This window comes from Falco punctatus (genome assembly GCF_963210335.1).
Source record: "Falco punctatus genome assembly, chromosome: 3".
Classification (NCBI taxonomy): Eukaryota; Metazoa; Chordata; class Aves; order Falconiformes; family Falconidae; genus Falco; species Falco punctatus.
The window spans coordinates 42,296,521-42,317,372 of record NC_137582.1 but is presented as its reverse complement, the minus strand read 5'-3'; the positions used below and the strand labels follow the sequence as shown (position 1 = coordinate 42,317,372).

The window sequence follows — 20,852 nt, the reverse complement described above, 5'->3', positions numbered from 1 at the left end:
CAGTTGCTCCAGTTATTGTCAATGGCTGTATATTCCTTAACTGTAGAGTGGTGGTACCTTTTCTTTCACAGCAGAAATGGGTCTTTCTTAAAGCTGTTCAGTGTTTGTGATGAGTTAAGATTTTAAAAGTCATTGAATATTTAATTAAGAATTACTCTAAAAGTCTGAAAATGAATTAAAATATCAATTTGGAGAAGGTCAGACTTTTTTTTTTTTTTAATTAGGAATGACTTCTGGGTGTGAAGTCCGCTGAGGTGATGATGGCAATACCTGAGTAATCAAAGTCAGCAATAAACCAGACCTTCAGTCATGAAGAAGGAAAAGCCCATTTCTTGAAGATGTTAGCATTCATGTGAGTATTAGAAGCTTCACTGTAAATCTGGTGCATATTTAGCAAGAATATTTCCCTTGCCATTCCAAACAAATTCTGTTTATAGGTTATGTTTACAATCTGATTTACATTTACAGTCTGATGACAGATTACATTTAATTCTTATTTTTCTTCTTATCACAACTGCCCCCATTGCCTCTAGAAAGCTTAACTTTACTGTGAGTGGATCTACCAACCAGAGACCTGCTGTTGTGAACAAATGCACGCTGGTGTCAATAAACCCCAAATGTTGCAGAGAATTCACCAAAAAAATTGTAACACATTAGAGGAGATTTTCTAAAAATAAAGAGATGCTCTACAAGTGAATGTCTGTAGCATACATAGGGAATGTAGGAGATAGCCACTGCTGAAGAACAATGCTGGAGTCTTTAATCCACTGTTCTGGAGAAAAAGTAAAACCATCTGACTTCTTAACATTATAATCTGTCCTTAGCCAAATGTTCTATTAATCACAACCAAATCTCGTTAATCTGTATTACCTATATTTCTAGGAACAGTCAAACTACCTTGTAGTTTGTGCTGCTGTTTTAATTCTGTAACATTGTATGTTATGAATACAAAACTGCAAAGCCAATTAAACAGAATCCTGCTCAAAGCAAAATAGAACCAAACCCAAAATAACATTTAAGTTGAAACACAGAGGAATATATACAAATTTTTTCACCCTGTGTTGTCAAAATAAAAATGGAGTAGAAACCTCTAGTTCCCCTATATATAATGCTTTACCTACATATATCTGTTCTTCCTTACCGTCATCTGAACAGTATGTTTTAGTATATTGCAATACTGGTTAGACGTTTATTTTAGAAATTAAGAAATGTTTAGGAAATTACACAGTTTAGCCAGTGGCAAATAAGTGAAATTAAAAGCTGGCCTTTTGCCACTGAAACAGAAACATGCTCCTAATGTGTTGACTTAAAGTTCATAACAGTTCTGGCAAATGAAGCATGAAACATATTGTCAGATATGTAGAGACTGTTACATCCAGAACCCTACACTACAGGAATGCTAAGATCGCAAGTCAGACACTCAGAAGTTAAAAATTCCTGGGGTTAAAGCTGCCTAAGTAATATCAATTCAACCTACTCATACATGTTATGGTGTTCTTTAATTAGATGATAATTGCAATAACTGTTAAGTGCACAGGATGTAGTATACTTATGAGGGCAATATCCAACTTAGGCCAGCTCTGGCTGGACTATTTCCATCCAGTCAATTGCTGTTCTTCCATACAGCCAGATGGTTGGACCTTGCAGGGTCACCTTGATGACATCCTTCTGGGAGGGGGAGGTGGGAGGCACACATCTCTGTGCACCCGGGCTCAGAGCCAGAAGTCACAGTGCCAATATAACCTGCAAAAAGAAATCCCAAGAGCAGGAGCTAGCCCTGCATCTACAGAGCTTTGGTCACCTGATTTATTGCATGAGTCTGCTTATGGGAACTCTTGATATATTTTTACAGAAGTTGAAAGGTGTCAGTGAATAAAACAGAGGCTTTCAAGAAAAGAAAGGACAATATTAGTACTACAAGAAGCTGAAAAACACTCCAATAATGAACCAGCACTTACATCTGTTTCTGCCACAGAGTTCTTCATAAAATGATGATCAAATAATTTTAACTTTTTCACAGCTGCCTACTGCCAATCCCAGCACCGGCTGTAAGAAATGGAAAGATAACTTCTTCAGGAAAATCATACGTATTTGTGAAGCATTATGATAGTACTAACATTAGGACTGAAGTCAAAGACGAGTAATAAATACTTATCCCATATTTAATACATTAATCTGAGAAAAAGTATGGAATAGCCAGCCACGTGGCTGTTGTCCTGTAGTCACATGAAGCAGTCTGCGGAAGAAATGGGCAACAGTGCCGTTAGACACTGCCATAATGAACATGTACAAAGAGTTGATTCGTAGCAACCTTAGGTCTGACATTTTTCACTTTGGGGGGGGCTTTTTGTTTTTCTGGGTTCTATTGCATGTGCTTTTTTAACACAGAAAACTGAGGGATGGAGCAGGGGAAGGAATGCCTGCCCACAACTGCAGAGCTAGCAAGATTAGAAAAGTCGGAACACAGCAAAGATCTCAGGGGTCCAAGTTGCCCGTGGTGGCAGTGGCTGGCTGTTACCTAGCATGCAGCCACTCGTTTTGGCTTTTCACAGCAGTGGGTTTCTTTGCACTACAGAGGGACTCAGGACTGCCACTTTTCTCCCCAAATTTATGAAGGGAGCAATTTCACTACTGCCTGTAGACATGTTCATTTCCACTTCCCAGCCCCCTCCTGTTCCCTTCTGCTTTGGTCCAGACCCCCAGCTTCTGATTCTGACCTTTCTCAACACATGCCTTTTGGTTCCTTGTCTCTCCTTCCCCTTGGATCAGGTTGTTTCTTCCTTTACTGCCAGGACACCAACGTGAATGGCATGCCTGCTGAATGGAAAGTGGTTTTCTGTCTCCAGTGCTGGGCTAACTGCATGACAAGACTACTGTGGCCCTTGCAGTGCTTCTCCCAGGGAAACGCATGCATATTTCCAGTATTCTCAGCCTCAAGCATTTAAAAAATCAGGAGGCAGACCACAACTTATCATGAAACTGCCTTCAAGGTCATAAGACTGTGTTAAAAAAAAAAACCCAAAACCAAAAAAACTTCAGTTCTTATTAGTAGACTTTCTGGTTGTTGAGTTTATATTCAATTTTTTTTTTTGAGATTTCAGCATGTACTCACACTGTGTTTGTAGGCTTTGCATTGTAATAGCGAGTGCTGGAAACCTTTAAAAAATACTGGCAGCTGAGATTCTTTTAAGCTCAGCAGGACTTCAGAAGTTGGCATTTTAAGAAAAATTTAATATGGTGCAAGAGATGGGCTAGAACCAGGAGCATTGTCAGCTCTGCCCCCTGGGCAGCACACAGGAGCTGTGTGGGAACAAGGCACGCTCAAGGCCGGAGGGTCCTTGGGGAATTTAGCTGCCAGGGTCCAGCTGACTGTGCTGAGCACATGGCAATGTGCTTTCCAGAGCTCTCTCCATCAGCTTTTTAATTGCCACAGATTTTTGTATGAGGAAACCTACCGAGCAGATTCATGCCCCTGCCCCAAATGGGAAGGATACTAGACTTCCTTCATGAGGCACCTGGAAGCATCTTTACATGGACAGCACCGTTTTAACCTTATCACTATCCCTGGAAATGGGTGAACCATTTAAGCTGACACTCTCCAGAAGAACACAGCCTGAAGGGAGCAAGCAGCAGGACATACTCCAGCATGAACAATTCAACTATGGCACAGTTCTGAGCAACTCAAACCAGTGTTTTACTGGGGAAAAAAAAATTGGGCAATTAGGCATTGTTACCATTCATGTTTAACATGTGGTGAATTTGGGGATTCCAATGAATTTACTCCATATTTACTCTAATATTTGTTTCAACATTGACAACATTGTTGTCAACATGTGACAATATTTATCTACTACACTTGTATTACTGGATTTAAATATCTAATTTGAATTAAATCATGTATCTAAAATTATCTGTTCTTTCATATTAATAAATTATTATTCTAATTTAAACACCACCTTTAAATGTCATTTCAGGAGTTTATCCTACTATAAAACTCTGGATTATACAAAGATATCTTTCTGAATAAAGATACTATTCAGAATTTCTTTTAAACATATAACATTTACAAACAAAAGAATTTGGTATTCAGAATAGTGATTATTTTGTCTTTGTGGTCATTCTGGAGCCAAATTCTGCCCTGTCACTTTGGAAACTCTACTTAAAAAGACTTGGTGGCTTCTAGAATGGAGAAAAACAGGCAAATTTACACTTCTTGACTGTTTTCTATGTATTTGTATACATATCTGAATTTACTTGATAAACATATTTCTTCATAAATTATGGATATCACAGGTTCATTTGCAACTCAATGTTTGAAAGTGCTGTAATCTCTGAAACAATGACAGGCCAAACCCTACCATATTACACTGGACTAAATCCAAAATAATTCAGTGAAGAAAACGAACATTCGAAGAAAAAGACCTGGAACTCAGGCTTACGATAAACTCATTCCAGATTCACGTTAAATAAAGGCTGACAGCTCAGTGCAGTATCTAGCTGTGAACATAATTTAATGAATACAACCGTGATTCAGATTAGTCAGGAGGAGGACTTAACAGCTGACTGTCGTGGTACTTGTGTCACACTTGTATTATATTCCAAACGAGACTTTCTTCTTTTGCTTCGCCTCTGAATCTGCCCCAGATATAGAATACTTAAACCTTTGTATCCTATAAACCTACATTTAGAGCTCTAATAAACTGCAAAAAATTACATCAGTCTTCTACATACAACTCTTAGAGCTATTAAATGCCTACAGTGTGCTGCACACAAGTGATAAAAGTATGTATGTGTGACACTATGTCTGCTTGGTAGTGGAAAAGGAGAGAGACATGTTGAAATACCCGATTCTACTATTAAATAATGACTTGCCTATGAGGCTCACTGACCTATTAAATACAAACATCTGGTTTAGGTGTTCAGGATCCAAATGAATTACCCACCAAAGACTAACCAGGCATATCAGACCTCAGCCCACTCCCAACAACCAAATCACCCAATATTTCATTTGTGGAAAAAGTTAATGTTTTGTTAGAGGTGGGGCTAGTTACATAAAAGTTGATTTTTCCAGTACTGACAATAAGGCTTTATGATTTTTGTTACTGTATTCTTCAGCTGTGTTCCATTGCTATTCTACTAAACATTCCAAACAACTTCAGATTTCTCATGACTGTCCTCAGCTGTGCTGTGATCCCATCCTGACTGATAATTCATGATAAGCTGTTGTTGAAACTGGGAAAGAATGAATGTCAGAACTGTGGAGTAGGCTTTGTGTTATTGCTTAAATATAAGATAAATTTTTGTGTGAGTCAATATTAAAAAAGAACTTACGCAGGGCGTTGAAGTAGCTGTGATAAGTGGTAGTGCCAAAGATTTTAGTGATGCTAATCTGGGACTGGATTACTTGTAATTATTCTGGTTTTATGACCCTATTGGGTATGGGCCAGGCTTGGTTCACCACTTACATGGCTTGTTGTGGCCATGCCACATCAGCTTCAGTGTTCTGGGAGAGAACTGCTCAAATCTCCATGCTTGCTGATGACTGCAGAGGAAGAAGCATCAGCGTTCCTCCCTTCCCTCTTACCTTGCCTGATATCTGTTCTCAGCACACGGTTTTGCTGCTGCTCTGTGGATTTGCTGAGACACAATTAGCCTTACATCTGGCAAGGCAGAAACTGGACCATTTGCTTCGCATTGCAGAGAGCAAAGAAAGAAGAGTGCCACTGCATGGTTTGGCACTTCATGAAATGGTGTTTTCTCGGAAGTCACATTGAACCTGCCTCCCTGGCAGGAGAAAAGCCGTGTCTGTGTGAAAAACAGGTGGCTGCAATTCCTGTCTAGCCACGCTCAGGTCTCAGCTATCCAGTAAGGCATCTGTGTCTCCTGTGGTGCTGGGTCCTTTAACCCAGGGGGAGAGATTGGATTGTTCTAGTTAGAGTAAATGAGCTGGCTGCAGAAGTAGTCATAGTCATAGCAAAGCTCCTGTCTCCAGCAGGTGAGCGGAATGGCTTTTTCTAACAGGAGCAGCAGTTGGACCCTGGCACTACCTGCAGAATAACATCTGCTAGGAGGCTGGCAGAGAGCAGTGGGAAGAGTTGGCTTTATGGGCTATAAACCTTGGATGCCTTCTTACCCAAATTCTGTCACACTCTCCCATCAGTGAGCCAAGTGTTGCTGAAGGAGAAAGGAATATGTTGTCTCACAGAAAAATGAACACTGGAGGGAAATTCCCAACCCTGATGTTAATGCAGCTAAGCTCTCCTTTACCCTGGCGAAGGAATGCAGAGCTGTGTGTGAGGATGTGAGGATGGGGAATAGCGAACAGGTGGAAATATACTTTAGCAAATGCATGACATCTGCCTTCTTACATATTCTCCAAGTGAGAGATATCTTGCTAATGGCTGTACATAATTCCCCCCGCTCCCTGGCCCCCCCACACCCCACCCCCGGCTTCGACTCCTTATTTTTCATCTGCTGGCAATGCTTTGTAAAGACAGTCTATGCACTCACTAGTCTATAGATGAGGTACTTGCAGGAAAGTGCATGCAAAAGAACAGTGTGTAAAGAAGTCATTAATTGTTGATACCTCGGTATTAACTAGTCCCATCTTTTGTTTGCATGTTTTATCCAATATATTTCTGATGTTTAACATTGTTGGCATGCTGAAGCAGGAACTGCTTTTTACTATGGCTTTGTAAAACTACATAGAAATTGCAAAGAAAAGAACTTTACATGGAGTGGGAACCATGAAAGGAAATTATTTCACAAAGAGAGATCGCACTGTACTTCTTTGGGGACCTTAAGTAACTTTTCTGGTAATAAACCAACCAAATCTAGGCTGTATTGCAAAATTTGGCGTAATGATCACTTGTGTTAAGTGGAGCCATAGTTATGAAACCTTTAAACTCACCACAGTCAATCGTCATCAGTGGTAATGCAAAAATAATTGTATTTACAGACAGGAAAACTTCTCAGATAAACACATTAATAACTGTTTAACATTTCCTGTTGGTGCTGTTCCTGTTTATCAGTTACTCTTCAGATTAACTTGAAAACACTAATAGGTGGCTTAGCATCATGCCATCAAATGCTATACAGAGTCCCCAAACAGATTTTTAAGGCCAAGCTATCTTAGCAAACTAATTTAATAACTTATATTTAAATATACTTAAGCACAACGCAGTAAACCTAAACATTTCACGTACTAAAGCTGTTCATCTTCCATGAATCTGTTTTCAATAGCTGACTGTTGTTTAACCAACATAAACAACTCTCTTATTAAATCATGTATAATTTTGGAACTTGGGTTAAAGCATTCCCACAATATTTGGTGCAGATGTTATGGAGTTGTAAAAATCTGGAAAATACCCTGCTTTAAAGTTGAGTATTTTAGGATTAGGAACAAGATGGGTAAACTGAATGAATGTCAAATACAGTATGAATTGTGAAAACATTAGACAACTGTTATCCCCTGTTTGCCTTTCTGGTGAGGGTAACAAGTACTGGGACAACTGGGAATCTGCTTGATCACAGAACATAACCTGATATAGAATTTTGAAAGATTATGGAATAAGGCCGAACTCTGAACTGGGTCCAACATACAAATCCATTCTACAAAATTGTTGCAGGTACCACCACTTCTTAGGTATTATCAGCATTTCTTCTTGTATGATGGAGGTTCTTCAAAGTTCACATGCCCGGAGCTACCGCTGCACCCTTCTTCCATTTCTTGAGTGGAGTTCAGGACCTAAGAGGGCTGGAGGCTTAAAAAGCGACCCAGCACCTGGTATCCTCTGGCCGTGGCTCCACGGACAAAGGTGGCATAAACAGTCTTTGCTGTCCCTTTCTTCCCTTCTCTCAGTTTTTCTGTGTGGCAAAAGGAAGGCTGTTCATTACTGCGCTGAAATCTTCCCAAGGAATTTACTGTCCCTGGCAAACAGGATCAACCAGCCTTATAGCAGTGAGGGCAGAGAACTTCTCTTTCTTAATTTTGACCTGACTGATCCCTCTCCACTTTCTTACCTGAGATACCAGCTAGATGACCTAACCCTTTGGGCCACGTTCACACTATGAACAAGGCTGAATAAGACAAGAAGGGCCATGCTCCCAGTGCCACCAAGTAAGGTCTGAGGATTGTGATGTGATAATAAATTGAACAGAGCAACCTCACATTTCATATCGTGTTCCTGTAGCTGGGCAATCTGGAGATGCCATGCAATTCATCACTGATGCTGGGACACATCCTAGAACCGTAAGGTAGTTTCAGTTATGTTTGGAATATGATTGCTTGTAAAACTACCTTTAAATTTCTTGACTGAGAGTGAACTGTGAAATACTGTTTATGAACTGTTGGTGTCAGGGAGCACTAGCTCTGAAGGGCATGAATCCTGATCACCTTGACGCCCTGCCAGCTTTGAAACTTGGTGATTGACTTTAAGATGCCATTTGGGGGTACAGAAACATTTCAGCGCTCAACCCAAAATTTTCTTAAAAGCTGCCAAGGGGTGTTACAATCTCATAGCCTATGTACCAAGGGAGGAATTTATGGAACTCCAGGGGAAGTGATGGCCTGAGCAGGGGTCTCAGTGAATGAAAAAAGATGTGAAATATTGCAATAGCATCTCGAAATAAGTGATTTTGGTTTTCAATTTAAACACTTCACTGTTTTGATAAATCATTAAGAAAAATCAAAACCTTAATCAGAATGTGTCTTTTTTTTTCTTTTTCCTGAGCATGCATAGGTGTACCACATGTAGTTTAAAGTAAAAAGAAGAAATCCTGTGAGCCATGTGAGCCTTTTGTTTCATTACAAACATGAAGTTACAGGGGAAAAAAAAATAGAACATCCAATTCACTCTATTTTTGTCTTGCATGTGCCGTACAGTAACAGTTGGATTATGATTGTGGAATTTCAGTGTCTGTGGGACAGCCTGGCATGTCTGTGTCAACTGCTGGTAAGGGCACATCTGCACCAGGGTGCTGCCTCCAGGTTTGAGAGCTGGAGCACTGGTACACACTCCCACTGCATGACCAGGTCTTGGATGTCTCACTGATGACTGGAACATCTCAAACTGCCAGAATGTTTGTCGCACACAAATTTTGCTAAATCTTTACTTTGGCAGCCACCAGTCCTGCCTACATGTTAAACTAGTACCTTCCAAAGATACCTCAGATAAAGTGAGTGGGAGTAGCTGCTCATGGTTAAGTAACACCCGTACTCCCTCCCCCCACCATCTGCCAGCCTTTCCCCTGTCTCTCTCAACTCCCCATCCCCTGACACACATTCCTAAATTTTCCCTTCTGTCGCTCAGGCATGCACTTAAAACAAGTTTCTTCCTCTTTCCTGCCTACTTTATCAAGTGGATCTAGTGCATGTGTGGACTTCTGAGAAGTATTTTAAATACATGGTCACATTTACTCCTGCTGGCTGTAAAGTTAGGAAATAACCTCACCGCCGTTCCCTCCGATCCCATGCTTCAGAGAAACTTCTTGAGAATCGCTTGAAGGGTGGCTATTTCCCATTTTGCTTCAGGAGAGAAAAGCCAAATACCCCCAGGGAGGAGGATGACCTTCTAACTGGTCGGGAGATGGAGGCAATAGCATCCCATTAAGAACAAAGGCTTAGAAATAGCATTTGCAAAATCGAAGCCCACTGAGGTCAGCTGGGAAGGAATAAGGCGAGATGGCAGCCATGTTGAAAGCGGGCGTCACAAGGCTTTGCAAAATTTCTCTGCTGCTGCACTTGGTTATGCAGCTTCTTTGGTGATGAAAATTAACACAAAAATGTCAGGAAATCACTAAATTTCCCTTTTTTTCAAAACCAATAGATCGCGTGTGTGTGTGTGGGGGGGGGGGGGTAGCACTTTTTTTTTTTTTTTTTTTTTTTAACAAATGTGGTGGTTCTGATGAGTCCCTTGCCTGTGACTGAAATTATGCAGGGGTCTCCAAACTGCTTTGAGAGTGTTTTTTGCAAATAGTATGCACTGTACATCTAAACCTATAAAGTGTGTTTGATTCCAAGCAATGCATCTGTCTCCAATAAAACAAAGGAAAACAAAAGACTGCATCCTGAGACCCTGAGAGACAGTGAATAAATTAATTTGTGGGGAGAAAAAGAAGAAACAAAAAGATGCAAAGGCAGAGACGTATGCTTTTATTTTTTGTGTTATAACTTTAAAGAACTGATCAGAAAACAAAAATCAACAATTTTATTTGTTGGCTTTTTTTGTCTCTATAGTAGAACGATGCTTTATTTATAGGCTTGCCACTAACTGTTGCTAGAACCTAATGTTCCTTCTCAGAATTAATACCTATAAATAACTGACATTGGAGAGAATAAAATCCAGACTATTGCACATATACTGCATTTGTTCTTCTTCTTTACTTATTTGTCTTTGTTTTCGGACCTATGTAACTTTTCTCTTGATGTCTAGACAAATTTAACTTTAGCAAATTAAAACTTGAAATGACATTTATTTCTGTTAAACAAATATGTAGCTTTGAGAACATAACTAAATATGTTATGAATTATAACTGCAGTGCACCAAGTCACATACTTGCTTGACAGAAATAAATGTTGGCTAGAATGAAATTGTAGAACTCGAAGTGTACTGCTTTAAAAATAACTAATTAAAAACCTAGAATATTTATTTGGGATGTACTAAACCAGGATGAAAGGAAGTACCTCTTTGGTGTAATTGTATTAGCTCTCACACACTCAATTACGATCGTCAGACAGTGGGAAAGAAATCAGGAATACTGTTAAAAAGCATCTGCTAAGCAGATACTTGTGAAAGACTATGATTCATTATTATGTACAGTACATAGCTTTAAAGGAAGATTTTTGATGCATTAGATGTTGATCCATGTCTCAGCTGTTTATTTCTAGTTACAAGGTCATTCAGCTCTTTTCTGTATATCATGTTGAATTCTACACTAGAGCCATAAAAAATTAATTTCCTTTTATTTCAGCTGCATGATTTAAAAAAAAAATCCCTAAAAATACCGATGGAAAGTATTTTTAACCTTAAAAAAAATCTTAGCAATTTTGAAAAAAAAAAATCTTTATAATTTTCCTGCCTGATATCTTGCTTCCCATGATATAGATTATGACTTGGCTTTCAGCACCATTCTCATTTAATCGTGTTAAATTCAATATTGAGATAAATTTGGAGCTTTTCCCACTTCACTGAGACATAATCAGTTCCTTGTTGAAATAGCTTTTTGCCCTGAACATTCTAACTTTGTCATGTGATAATTTCAAAATAAAATCTTAATGTTAAGCTAGATGATCAAATTGGTAACAAATCTGTGGTCCTACCCAAGCAGTGAGCTAATACAGGACTCGACATTTTCGTTTGTTCCTTAAAACAAAGGTTATACCAGTATTGAAGGAGGTATATTTTTTTCCTATTAATTCCAGAAATTTAAACCATAATCCAGAAAGCTGCATGTGCTCTACATCTGCATGATGCTATTACCTTCACTGGGACCATTCGCTTTATCTAAACAGCTCCCTAGGTGTGCTTGCAAGATTGGAGTCTTAGAATATTTTTATTTTAAACAATATGATACGGTCAGTATGTAATGGTGAATTGGTGCTGTAATTCATTCAGAAAAATGGAATCTAAATAGTTTCAGCCAGGACTAATCTTTCTCTTCGATGAAAATCATGGTTTTGGCTTTTTGTTGTGCACAGTGTTGTTTCAGAAGAGCACTGGGTCACTTTTTGAGAAGGTTTATATGTCATATTGCCTGTGATGGCAGTGGACTCAGTTTGATGACTTTGGAGATCCCTTTCAGTCTTGTGCTTCTATATGAACCCTGTCAGTATTATTCTTGCTGTTTGGGTTTTGGGGTTTTTTTACGTCCAAAATTTTAGTTGAAATATTGCCCTGCACAGCAAGACGTGTGTTTCGCTTAAAATATAGGCTGATGGGCAATCTACAAAATTAACCTGCTAAAAAAGACACTCTATGATTATGAATTTATTGGTGTATTTCCACATAAGTGGCGAATAGAGAACACGCCTGCATCCACTGCTTTTTTTTTTTTTTTTTCCTTCTAGGTTATCCTCTTTTAAAAGTGTACCCTGTAGGTGTTCATGTTAGCTGGTATTTCCTTTCAACGTCTCCAGTAAGTTATCCTTTCATTGTGGGTAAGTAAGAGTTTGCAAAACTTTGCACCCTTATTCTTAAATTAAATACTGACAAGGAATGGAAGTGTAAAGCATGCTAATAAGCAAGACCTCCCTGTGGGAACCTGTGATAGAAGACTGTTTCACATTGAGAGGCAGACAGCGCTGTTGACACAGGCTGTCAAAAAGGCTTCATGTCTTTGAAAGAAAATCTTAATCTTCTTTATTCATGTGTGAACAGGTCCAGGCCTTCATCCCGTAGCTCATACGCATTGACTGTTTAAACTGCGGGTTGCTAGGCTTTGGGTAGGGTTTGTTTGCTTGTGTCTACATTGTACGAATGGATGAGGACTGAAAATTAAAATCTGTCTGACACAGAGCACTGCTTTTCTGTCTCTGTTTGAAGAGACATGGCAACCCAGGGTGAAATGAAAAGGAATTTTATTGAGCGCAAAAACCACTCAGTGTTTAAATGTTGGACGCAGGAACTGAATGGTCAATTTGGGAGGCTTGTAGGTTGTTTATAGACATTGGGATGGCTGTCAATCACAGTACAATGGTGAAATTTGTGTCGGAAAAAAAGTGCTTTTTAGTGGCTGAACTCCTGTTTCCTGTTAAAATGCTCACATCAACAAACAAAAAGAGGTTTTGTCTGAAGTTTACAAGCAAGAAAATTTCAGAATAACAGAGATGCTGCTACTGTTGTGGCATCTTTTGATCATTGCGGCACTGACTATTTAACATTTAAAACCGAATTTTACAGAGAAAGATCCTATTGCTCTGTGGATCAGATTCTGCTCTACTTCTGTGGTTTATAAATCAGGAAAATGTCAATTAAGTGAATGGAATTGTGCAACTGAAAAGAAGTATGACAGAGGATTGAGACTTTACTGTGTATATTTCTGTGCTATTGAATACTTAGATATGTTTTATATGTTTATAAATCAATAGCAATGAGAAGCCCAAGATAAACAGCACCTATAAAAACATAATCTCGCTCAGAACTTGTTAATAACAAGTAGAGGAAAGGAGATTATTTCAGAGGCAATATTGTCCTTTCCAGTTATTGTTAGAGCTAATTGGCAGCATTTTGCTACTTCATTTTACAGAAGTTTATATTATCTCAACTATAAAATGTCATATTGAAACTTGGCCAAATGTCCAACTTGTCCCTATAGGCTTTGGAAATTATTATTAAAAAAAAAAAATAAAAGGGAGCTGAGGGGATAATAGAAATAAGCCCATTTTTACAAAATAGAATTTAAAATGTTAAAGCTGTTGGCTTTTTCTGGTTTTATAACATGAAAAAGCATGTTTTACAGAACACTGGCTGAAAACTCATCCCTCAGAATCTGATATAAAATGTGATTTTGGGGTCCCTGTGGGGTTCATAAGAGCGAAGAAAAAGAAAACTGTTTCTTCCATTGTTTTCCTTTCACCTCAGACCATCGCAGCCCCCCAGCCTGAGATCTTTCAGGTCCAGTGGTGGGGGAAGCAGAGAGGTTCAAATGAAGCAAGGCATGGCAGACCTGTTATCCAAGTGATAGGTCATATTAAGTTCTTCCCAACCTTATGAGCATTCAGCCCTTATATTTATAAGCTTATACGCATAAGCACTGGGGCTTGCAGTGGTAGATGTCACGCAGTTTTCAGGTTCTGAGCAACAGGGCTCTTCCTTTGTGTTTGCCTTCATATTTTCATTAGCTTCCTCAATGTACATATATGTATTTACACTACTTCCATGTCTTTCTGAGCAGATTTTTCACCGGCATGTGCAGTAATAAACTACCTGCATTTCACATGGCAGAGGTGTGCATATATTTAATCCTGGAATAACTACCACCTTCAGTGCTATCAATTATGGTTCTTTCTCCTCTGCCTTAAATATATAGCCTTTAAATATTGACAGTGTAGATAATGACTGAAGTGTTTGTGATGGGGAACTTTCCCATGTAGTTTTTGAATGAGAGGACACATGTGAGGTAACTCTTAAAAATAAAAGTTTCTATCACGGCAGATCTCTGAAATTTCTTGGCTATTTATCTTTTGGAAACTTTGCTCAATTCCTTTGATGGCTGAAGTTGTAGAGCTCATACAAAACACAGAGGTAATCATATCATGGCTTTCTAGACTGGAGTTGCTCTTTTTTGAGATCCATCTTTCCTTCTTTCGATTTAAATTTAGCAAAGTAAACCAGGTACAGCACTAAGTAGTGATCTAGTAATCAGTTATTTACTGTAGGTCTCTCTTTTTTTCAGGTTTTGTTGCCTTTACAGGCCTGAGATAAAACAACCGGAGTAAATTAATAGCTAAAGAATAGTTTATGCTTGGAGGAAGACTGAGGGTTTTTTTAGTCCCTGTATGTAGCACTCGACCTGCCCAATGGAGAGGAGTAGAGGAAGGTCTCACCTGAGGGTTCATTTTCTCTCCTCATGCATTCCACATTGCTTATTGCAAAAGAGTTCTCCCTCTGTGTTCCCTTTAGCCACGGATGCATTTGGCTTCAGTGGGAATACAGCTTCACAGGTGAAACGCTGTGCGTTTTTCCAAGCGCCATTCTTCTGCTCTTGCCCCTGTGGTGCCACCCTCGGCAGCTTCGGGTGATTTGTATCGCTGAGTTATACATCATTTTTCCTTCCTTAAAATGGGAGCAGTGATAAGGGTTCTTCATAAAAGCAATGATGAATACTGATTTTATGAAGAACATATCTGCCATTTTTTATTACTACTCATAAGTCTCAGCTGAGTAAAGTCTTTCAATTTCTTTATAGTTCCCTTCACCAACACATCTACACAACCCGTGTTGCTTCCCCCCTTCATGACTAAGAGGTAAATATGTCTTCTTCTGCAGAAAACTAGAACACTTATATTTGTGCTTTCACTCATCATCTTCCACATTAACACTTGTAATGTCCTACTAATTATTATTCTTCTTGGTCTAATCTCTTTGAAGTGTAGCAAAGTGGCAATATATGCTGTTCTTGCATGATCAGTATATTATTCCTGTTTATTACCAAGGCACTTCCCCTTAGCGTGCCTGACAGATATAGCTGCCCATGGAGATGGCTTGCTTACAGCCTCTCCCAGCTTTATCTTCTTCTGTCCAAGGCTTGTTCCCTTTGCTGTCAGTAATGCCAAATGCAGAGCTTTCTTAATATGCTTACCCTATTCCCATCCTATTGATTTTTTCCTCTCTGCCATGAGCTGCTTTTGAAGTCTTGATTTGCCAAGGTCTTCCCATTTTAAAATGTCTCCTAAAGACTGATTGACTCTCTAAGTGTTGTAAAAGGAAACAGTAATGCTTGCTCTGCTTTCCTGGTGTGCTTTAGTCTTTCCTCTGCAATGTAGAGTTCTTGGGGGAAGGGACTGGGATGGATTCTCTGGATGTGGACAACTACTTTATTTTTTAAGAGATTATAGCTGGCACAGAGGGCTGCCGTGAGCTCAGCAGATAGCTAGGAACTGTATGCCGCATAAGGTGGTCCAACAACAAACTACATCTTTCAGGCAGCAAGTGTTCCCCCTCCCCCCTTCCTCCAGGCTTTATTCTGGAGGTCTAAGTTTATAACAAAAGAAACAAAAAGGTTTTTATATAAATGGAAAAGCAAATGGAGCCCAGCTCATGTTACAACTCAGCCTTCTGACAGCCAGGAATGGAGATCTGCCCTACTTAGAGGCCTCTCTTCGCTCTGAACTGCAAGGGAGCGTTTAATATTCCCTCACTTGCTCTGAGTGCTCTCTGATTAGGCCTTCAGCTCCAGCTCCCTGTTAGCCCAAACTGTATATTTGGCAAAGGTTGCTGCAAAAGTTTTGTCTGTATGGTAACTGCAACAGTAAGGCCATTATCCACGGCCTCAGCGATATCAGGGTATAAATAAAAATCAGGGTATATATGCACAGTGTTGTGATTGCTCAGAAAGCTCCACTGTGTTGCAAATCCTTTAAAATAATACACCGAGAAAATGTTTTGACTTTCCATTAGTCATAAAAGCCAATGTTTTTAATATGCATGATTAAATTTTGTCAGGGAGATAAATGTGTGTTGTTTTTTCTTCAGAGATTGATGGAAACTATCCACACTTTTGGTGCTGGTGCTTAAATATGTTTAAATTTAAGAGGGTGATTTAAGTTAATAAAGCAGGTGCCAGAACGCCTTAGCTAGGTGAAGGCTGAATCCAAAGTTGTTACTCAGATGCCCAATTTTAGGCAAGGCACTATCTGTAGGATTAAATGTCTTTTACTAGACTGTTTAGAAAAAACAGACATAGGAATGCAAATTATTCTCTTGTTATGCACTTAAAATTTTGGAGAAATCATTCATGCTTTAAGAGATGTTCTGTGCTTAAAATAAACCACACTTTGTGCTCAGTTTCTTGGTGTGCAGACTTTCTGCAAGCCATTTATCAAAGGTGGAACACAATTTTAAAGGGATGTTCCTGGAGGAGCTGCAAAGCGTAGTGAAGTCTGTATTGAAAGCCACAGATTACTGCCAGGATTTGAGGTTGAATCATTGTAGTTTCATGTAAGGCTGATTTGTAGGTGACAAAATGTTTTCCTGTTTTTCAGTTATTTTCGTCTTTTAAAATGAGAGCTTCCCCAGGTTTATGGTCTGTACAATAGTAAAGATTTTGGCTGGTGATGGAAAAGAACGAGATTATGCTATGGCCCCCCCAAAAAATGGAAAGTGTGGTCACTGGCAGGAACAATTTGAATCTGATACATTTTATGGAATAAATCACTATCTGGCTTCCTGTAGGATTATCTCAGTACATAAAAATGGCTAAAGAGAATGAGAAACTTGGGCAGGACTATTCAAAGTAATGCAAACATGGCACACAAAGCATCCCACAACTCCTTTCCATGCAAGGTTCATCTAATGTCATCATCTCTTTTCTTAATTTTCTTTGCCCTTTGTTATGCTTTCTGCCTTTGGAGGAGAAGGAAGCATGAGGAGATTTCAGGGTTATTATTTTCTCTAGGTTTTAAAGGGACCAGATAACAAAACAGAACCCAGATGACCTTTAGAGCTGTGGGTGACCTGTTTGATGGATGCTGGGCACTCGTATTGTGATGTGTCCTTCCCACTTAGAGCCCATAAAAACTAAATTCCCAAAGTGCATAGCTGCAAACCTGCGCTGGTGAAGAAATAGATGGTTGTAAATCATTGATATTTGGAGCCAACCATTTTCACGATGCCAACTTGCATGCATTGTAAAAATGGCTAATTACTTTTCGTTCCTAACTGCCTTTCACTCGCTGAGATGCCATTAGCCTTTAGCTCTTTGTTTTTATATACCCGGCTATTTTGTTAGTGCTCTGCACTCTATACCCCTGCTTCTGTTTCTCAGGGTGTTAGACAGTGAATTATCTATTCACTTCAGAGACATCCCTCCCGATTTTGAGAATGAATGCAAAAGGGAAGTTGGATAAGCACTTTGTTTCTCTTCTAATTTAAAATCTACTGAAAAAAAATATGTGTGGGTTGGTGTGCATGTGTGTGGGAAGATCCTTCAGTTTCTGCTAAAAGTAGAAAGATTTATGGGAAGAAAGACTTCTTTAGATGACTTGCTGTCTCATGAGACATACTATATGTGGATTTACAGATCTACCTAATTTTTATGCCTGTACACTCCTCCTTAGAAGGATTGCCAGCTTTGTCAAACAGCGAGGTTCGGGTGCAGTTAGCTTTTCCTTCTGGAAAGAATACATTGACTTTGACTGGTTTGCCCTTTGTCAGCCTGGTCTAGGACTCTGAATCTCAGCCTAAAGCCCGCTCTGTAGATGGCAAAGTAGAAAATGAGTGTTCATTGCCTGAGCACTGCATTGCTTTAGCTAAAACGGAGGAGACTTCATTCTATATTGTAATAGGTCTGGCAAAAGGAAGCCAAGAGCCTCACAGGGGGCCAGCAGGTTTTTGGATCTCAGTCCGAGTTTGCTTCTGAGCTTTTTCTTAATATCACAATGGGCTCTTGCTGTGTACTTCTAATGCCTCAGCAATGAAGTCAGGGTATATTATGCCATCTGTCCAGGAGTCAACACTGCAGGTCAAGCTAATTTAAACTGGCACTTTTCATCTCCCTATGCCTGTATGCATTACATTTAATAGTTTAAGTGAGTGATTGTATCTCCTGACCCTGCAACAAAGGACAAAGCTCATGTTTGTATTTTTTAATTATCTTTAGTTGTCAGGGATAGGGACATTTGATCCTTTAGTGCAAAATATAGTTAGGTCAGTAACTGATACTCAACTTTTGTTTTAGGAATGGTTGGGTTTTCTAAAATTATTTTTCATCCTCCCTTCTATCTTTCTTTTTGAAAGGTAAGTTAGAAGGCAAATTTATATATGGTGGAATTTTGTAAATTTAATTCCGGATTGAAAACTTTAAATATAAAAATCAAACCTATTATTTATTATTCACATTGACAGTTGAAAATGTATGGGGGGAACTGTTTGCCCTGTGGCAAACAGAGGAGTTAAGTGATTGTCCTGGAGCACAATTGTGCTCATCATAAATACTTTGGATGTTATGAAATGAGCAACTTCCATTTCATTCTTTCTCATCTAAGCTCTGCAATGAACTGTGAGGAGTTAAATGTATAGAGATGATAAATGAATCGTCAGAATGGAGATCTGATAAATGAAAAATGTGCATAATAGTATAATAGATGTAAAATCCAGGCAATCTTGTCTGAAGATTAGTACTCAGTCTGATTTGTCTGTCATGTTTTTCCTCCTTCTTTCAGCTGTTTCTCTGACTTGCTATTTCTCCAGGCAACCATGTTTCCAGCATTTTCCTTTTTCTATCCCTGGAGAAACAGAATCATGTCTGAGGAGGGAACAGGAAGAAAGACCACACACAAGTATTTATTTCTTAAACACATCTGAAGTTTGGAACAGGAATACTGTTCATAGATTAGGTTGTCAATAAGCTATTTTCCCTCATTTACAAAAATGTTATACAACCATGATAACATAAATCTATCTCCTGCAGCTGTACTAGCCCAGGGCACCAAAGTTATGACTGTTGATCTGAAGGTAATTTCAGAACCAATTAAGGTATATCTATGCAAATTAACTATGTAGACAGATATATGGGTTGTTAGTTTTTGTTGCAACAAAGAATCATCTTCTTACAGAAAATCTAGTCCTATCTGATGGCTATGGCCAGCTATTGATCTGCCACCTTTTCGTGATGTGAATCTTTTGTCATTAATCAAAGATGTGTCACCGTTCAACACTCACAAGTCTAAATGTTAAGAAATAAGATTCAGTACTTAAAGCTTCAAACAGTACACTGGGGCAGAAAGAAGAGGTGTATGGCCATCCTTGTCATCCAAGACACCCTGAAACACAGAGAAACCGGAGGAGAAAACATGACTGAGCCGATACAGCTTATAGCTGAAAGTGTTTGAACTGCCAAAATTAATATTTTTACAGAAAGTTATTAAATTCACATCTATTCATTATACTAATGATGTTAGACTTAGTACAAGGAGCACAAACATATTGAATCACACTTCAGCAAGGGTAGAAGGAACAGAAAACCTAATATACAATAAGTATTTTTCATATATTACTGAACATAATTTCATATGCATGTCCTTATACAAGGAAACTCCTGTGCTACAAATAGGTACAAACAGGGCAAATGACAAGATTTTTAACTAGGATTTAAAAATTGGAAAGAACTATAGTTCTTTCGGAAACATCAACAACATTTTCACTATTATCCCTTATATTTTAATACTGTTTCTCATATCTACTGCATCTGAAGTATACTGAAATTTGGTAATACTGATTTATAGTTTATTAATCAAAATGTCACTGTAAAGTAATTCTTACCATTATTGTGAGTTAAATATTGTATTCTATGTAAAGGTTACCTGTCCAGAAGCTAGATTCATAATTGAGAAGTAGGACTAATGGCATATTAGACCATTGGTGAAAAAGGAAAATTATGAGAAACCATAATGGTGACTTCATTGGCTGTTATAAATCTGGCAGTGTAATGATATCACATAGAGCTGTGTCTTTAAAAAGGCATTAAATTAATCCAGTAAGGCAAGACAAAAGTGGCTTTGAATTAGATGTTAATATTAATCCAGACCACACTGTGATATAAACTCAAAATCAATTCCTAAAGAAGGGCCTTGGCAATAAGTACAGAAACTCCCATTATCAGTAATAAAACTATTTAAAAATTGAAGAATGAACACTTATTTGTTCAAATGTGTTGTACTTACACGGCATGATAGAAAAGTGAGGTACTTATTTATGCTTGAAATTCTAATGTATCTAAATCACAGGAAAGACCACTACAAAAGAGCATTTGGAGAGAAGAAGGAAGGAATGGGTAGTCATTAGCAGCAAAATAACTGAGAAGTTTTTACGGGAGAGGGAATGTTTGGAAAGTGATTTGACCTCCTTTGCTTCCAGCAGACTAAATGATGTTATTCTGCATTATAAAAATGGACTTAATGACTGGGCATTATTCTTTAATTCAGCTTAATTCCTGCCTGTTGTTGTGTTCAGCCCTTGCTGCTATGGCAGCACATTTCCACCCATGAAGCACCAGAATCACTGATAAGAAACACTGCCAATGGCACATACTGCAGCTGCCCCCTGTGCTACCTGGAGCACTGCAGAAGACACTCCCTGGATTTTGTCTCAACTGGCATGGCATAATGGGTCCTGCATAGGAATCAGAAATTTCCT

At 38.8% G+C, this 20,852-nt stretch overlaps 1 protein-coding gene across 1 annotated transcript in view; it reads left to right on the top strand.

The window, feature by feature from the left end:
* The window catches only part of LOC308060212 (uncharacterized protein C8orf34 homolog), a 273,979-nt gene that overhangs the window by 198,648 nt on the left and 54,479 nt on the right, over positions 1–20,852 (top strand). Inside the window, exon 13 of the mRNA XM_080378682.1 lies at positions 225–20,852. This exon is cut by the window's right edge and continues 54,479 nt beyond it. Coding sequence (XP_080234808.1) covers positions 225–230 — 6 coding nt within the window. The 3' untranslated portion in view covers positions 231–20,852. The remainder of the gene's footprint in view (positions 1–224) is intronic.